A 4,334-nucleotide genomic window follows, 5' to 3' on the forward strand; every position below is an offset into this window, starting at 1 on the left:
CCTCACAGACCGGATGAGGAGAGGAAGGACAGGGGTGATAGGATCAGTGAACTGCCTGGACTTCTGCGCCTCCTGTCAGCTTACCAGGTATCACTAGAGAGGAGGCATGGGGTTTTCCACAGCGGTGCGGTAACAAGTTCACCACCCGCATCATTAACTGGATCCTCTATGCTCACTCTCTCCCACCTCCAGGCAGCAATTTGAAATCCTCACTCTCAACAGACATTCTCACCTATTTCCAGAGAAAACTGAAAAAACATCAGGTGGGAGCCGACAACCAACCTCTAGGAGAAGAAAAGCATAAATACCAGAAACGACTCTAATCCTTTGAAAGGTTTCACAGGAAGAGGTGTCCTGCCTGCCCTCCAAGTTTGAGGTGCAGGAGCTAGGCCCTCAGGGGCTCAAAGAAAGCGAGGAATGAGACCTAGAAGAAAGAAAATAGGGTAATGCTACCCATCGAACTAGAGAAGCAGGGAATGAGGCCTGTGGCCAAACCCTGGTGATGACTACTAGGAAAATACCAGGGGATGCCTCCCCACCCGCTCCGCCTCTCCTCTGTCTACGTGGCCTGCTGGGTCCCAAAGTGAGGCCTCGGGCCCAGTCTTCGGTCTATATCGAAACAGCCAAGAGCCTAGGGTGCAAACACAGCCCTCTGAGGCGCGGGAGGACGAGGGCAGGGGGCTGCGGAGGCCCTTTGGTCACACATTTGCCTTCTGACATAGTTTCTCTGCCCACACGATGCATACAACAACATGTTCCAAGGCTTGCCCTTTGCACTGGGGAGAGAGTACTTTCCAGACAGAGGCACACCAGGGAACTGGGAGTGGAGGAAGGGAACTCAAACTCCTGATGAGAGTCAGTCGGGCTGGGTGGGGCGGATTCCAGGCCAACCTGCTTCCCCGCGGGGCCCCGGGCAGGGAGGCAGAGAGGGGGCGCGCTTCCGAAGGACCCCACCGCCGACATCCCGCCCTCTGCCCTCCCCCCCGCCGCAGCCGGGGAAGGCCAACTCCGCCTGCCTGAGTCACGGCCAAAGCTGGGGAGGAGCCGGGGAAGGCGGCCCCAGCGCAGAACGCGGCTGGCGGCTTCAGCGGGAGCCAGGCAGGGCGGTCAGGGATCATGGGGGAGAGCGCTCTGGAGTCGGGGCCTGTGCCCGGAGCGCCGGCCGGGGGCCCGGTGCACGCCGTCACGGTGGTGACCCTGCTGGAGAAGCTGGCCACCATGCTGGAGACGCTGCGCGAGCGGCAGGGGGGCCTGGCTCAGAGGCAGGGCGGCCTGGCGGGCTCCGTGCGCCGCATCCAGAGCAACCTGGGCGCGCTGAGTCGCAGCCACGATACCACGAGCAACACGCTGGCGCAGCTGCTGGCCAAGGCGGAGCGCGTGGGCTCGCACGCGGATGCCGCCCAGGAGCGCGCCGTGCGCCGCGCCGCCCAGGTGCAGCGGCTGGAGGCCAACCACGGGCTGCTGGTGGCGCGCGGGAAGCTCCACGTTCTGCTCTTCAAGGTTAGTGACCTCAGGCGTCCCCGGATCCGGGGCCTTTTCCCGCCTGCGGGCCACCCTCTGGGGCTCCCCCTCCCATCCGCCTGCCGCACCCACATTCCTGACCCCACCCTCTTCCCTTCTCTGGGAACCCACTTCCATGGCCGCACCCACTTCCCACTGCCCAGCCCCAGCCTTCCCTCACGCCCCTGAAGGCAGCCTGGCCAATGAACGGCCGCCCAGCTCTCGCTCAGGCCACGTCCACAGAAGTTCCTCCAAGTACCAGCCCATCCCTGAATGAAAGTAACGGTGATGGAAGTGCATCCTGAGACAGTTCGCAGCCTCCAGCTGTTCTTGCCCCTGAGGCCACCGTCCTGCCTCACGCCTCTAAAGGGGTCCCGCAGACTTCTGCACAGTTCGCCTGTCCTAGTTATCCCCACCTCCTTCCAACCGCCTCCCTACTTTCCCACGCCTGCCTAGCCTTTCCCCTCTGGGCTGCGGAGGCTGAGGGTGGGACGGGTCTCCCTGGTGTAACTGAGATGGGGGGCTCAGGCTCCCGAGAGGGGGCTGCCAGGGCCAGTTCTGTGTCCTTCACTTGCAGGAGGAGGCTGAAATCCCAGCCAAGGCCTTCCAGAAGGCGCCGGAGCCCTTAGGCCCGGTGGAACTTGGCCCACAGCAGCCCGAAGCCGAAGCTGAAGAGAGCTCAGACGAGGAGGAGCCCGTGGAGTCCAGGGCACGGAGGCTGAGGCGCACCGGGTTGGAGAAGGTACAGAGCCTGCGAAGGGCCCTTTCAGGCCGCAAAGGCCATGCTGCGCCAACACCCACGCCTGTTAAGCCACCTCGCCTTGGGCCGGGCCGGAGTGCTGAGGGCCAGCCGGAAGCCCAGCCTGCGCTGGAGTCCAAGCTGGAGCCAGAACCTCCGCAGGACACCGAGGAGGATCCCGGGAGACCTGCTGAAGCGGCGGCTGTGCTCCAAGTAGAGAGTGCGGCCTGATGGCCCGTGCTGCCTGCCTCCCCTGTGCCTAATGCTAGTCCCCAAATAAATCTTTCTCTCAGAATGCAGCATTCCCGCCCAAATAAGGAGTGAATCCTGCATCCACAGCCCAGCGCTGGCACTCCCTTCCCGGCTTCTCTAGCCTAGCACCCTGTGTCCTCTAAAAGAGCAGCCACTCACACCTGTTTACACTCACCATCAATAAAAGTCATGTTACCTAATCCAGACTCCATGTGAAGGGGTGGGAGAAAGGTGGTGCAAGAAATAAAGACAGACGTTGGAACCTGGAATGTGACTTCAGTTTCAAACAGATCATTGTGTGGTTTCTCATTTCCACTGAATCCTGGGCTCTACCTCAGTGGCACATCGAAGTGTCCTTCTGGCCACTTGCTCCTTCAGCACTTTCCTTGTAGGGACAGACAAGTGTGATTTTTAGCCCCCAGCATCTAGTACAGTCCCTTGCTTTTAGGCGCTCAGCAAATGCCAACTTGTGGTTTTCCTCTTAGTCACTTCTTCCTCTACCACCTCTTAAAAGTTGGGCCTTCCAGGACTCTGTTTTTAGCCCTCTTCTCAATCTGGATATTCTTTCATTAATACTCACCCCTGGGACTTCCCTGCTGGTCCACTGGTTGAGGCTCTGTGTTCCCAATGCAGGGCACCACGGTTCGATCCCTAATCAGGGAACTAAGATCTCACATGGAAAATACAAACCCAGAAACCACTCCCTGGCAGGCTTCTCCTATCAGCCACATACACCCTAGACCACTGTCTTGAGATGCATTGGAAAAGGACTCCAAACTCCCGATGTGTCCAAAAGAAGCAGTCTGTCTTCTACCTTTTAATTAAGTTCAATTCCACAGCTATTTATTGAGCACTTACTATGTATCATTCAAAACCGCTCCTCCTCCTGCATTTTCTTTACCAGTGAATGGCATCATCCACACAGAAACCTGGGAGTCTTCACTGGCTCCTCCTCTCTTTCCTTCCCCTACCACACAGAAAGAGTTATCCTACTGATAACTCTGACCTGTTCTCCCTTAAAACCCATTGTTGCTGCTCTATGTCAGGCTTTGTCTTTCATCTGACCGTTACATGAACTGCTAATCTGATCATATCACCCTCCTGTTTCAGACGCTTCAGTGATTCTCTATCAGCTTCAGAATAAAATCCAGGTTCATTTGAATGTTACCTTCAAGCCCCTTCATGAGCTGGCACCTGCTCATTTTTGTAGCCTCACCTCTTGCTACTTCCCTTCTTTCTTGAATCATGATGAGCTGTGTGCTCTCTACTGTCCTACAAAAGTCATCAAGGGACCCTGTTTTAGGGCCAGATGCTTCTCTTCCTTGCTCCCAAACACCACTTGCACACTTCAGTACTAACTGCACTAATTGTGATTGTCATTACTACTCCCCCCCCGCCCCCCCCCACCCCCCACCCCCCCCCCCCACCCCCCGCCAAATCCGCTAGACTGTGGCTCCTTTGCAGTAGAGACTGTTTTATGCATTTCAGTATTTTCCATACCTAATGCTATGGTTGGGGCACAATAGGCCCTCATGAGCATCACAGAAGAAAGAAGTGGGAAAGTGTTGGCTTGGGATGGGAGCATGGTCATCTACCCATTCATTCAGTCATTGCTATATAAAAATATTTTGAGTTCCTATTATGTTCCAGACCCTATAGTACCTTTTGTGAATGCTGAGATGACAATCTCTTCTGAGGCCTTCAAGGATCTCAGAGTTAAAGGAGATACAAACATATAGTGACTGATGTTAAGTGCAGTGATAGTTATACACAGGTTATTTTGAGAGGAAAAGGGGAAGGGGCACAGCCTTACCTGAAGGAGGAAAAGTAGAGGATGTTCTTG

At 56.3% G+C, this 4,334-nt stretch overlaps 1 protein-coding gene across 1 annotated transcript; it reads left to right on the forward strand.

The window, feature by feature from the left end:
* Positions 1-1,016: 1,016 nt before the first annotated feature.
* On the forward strand, positions 1,017-2,765 carry CAVIN3 (caveolae associated protein 3). Its single transcript, XM_052653003.1, has 2 exons — positions 1,017-1,500; positions 2,078-2,765. Exons 1-2 carry the CDS (start codon positions 1,117-1,119, stop codon positions 2,468-2,470), a joined length of 777 nt encoding a protein of 258 aa, XP_052508963.1. The 5' UTR covers positions 1,017-1,116; the 3' UTR covers positions 2,471-2,765.
* Positions 2,766-4,334: the final 1,569 nt, after the last annotated feature.

The sequence above is a fragment of the Budorcas taxicolor genome, chromosome 15 (genome assembly GCF_023091745.1).
Source record: "Budorcas taxicolor isolate Tak-1 chromosome 15, Takin1.1, whole genome shotgun sequence".
In the NCBI taxonomy this organism is placed as follows: domain Eukaryota; kingdom Metazoa; phylum Chordata; class Mammalia; order Artiodactyla; family Bovidae; genus Budorcas; species Budorcas taxicolor.

Excerpts from the sequence above, each read along its gene's own strand:
- CAVIN3 (XM_052653003.1), top strand. The coding sequence starts at position 1,117 with ATGGGGGAGAGCGCTCTGGAGTCGGGGCCTGTGCCCGGAGCGCCGGCC. Across the intron at positions 1,501-2,077 it reads TCCACGTTCTGCTCTTCAAG|GAGGAGGCTGAAATCCCAGC; the intron begins GTTAGTGACCTC and ends CTTCACTTGCAG.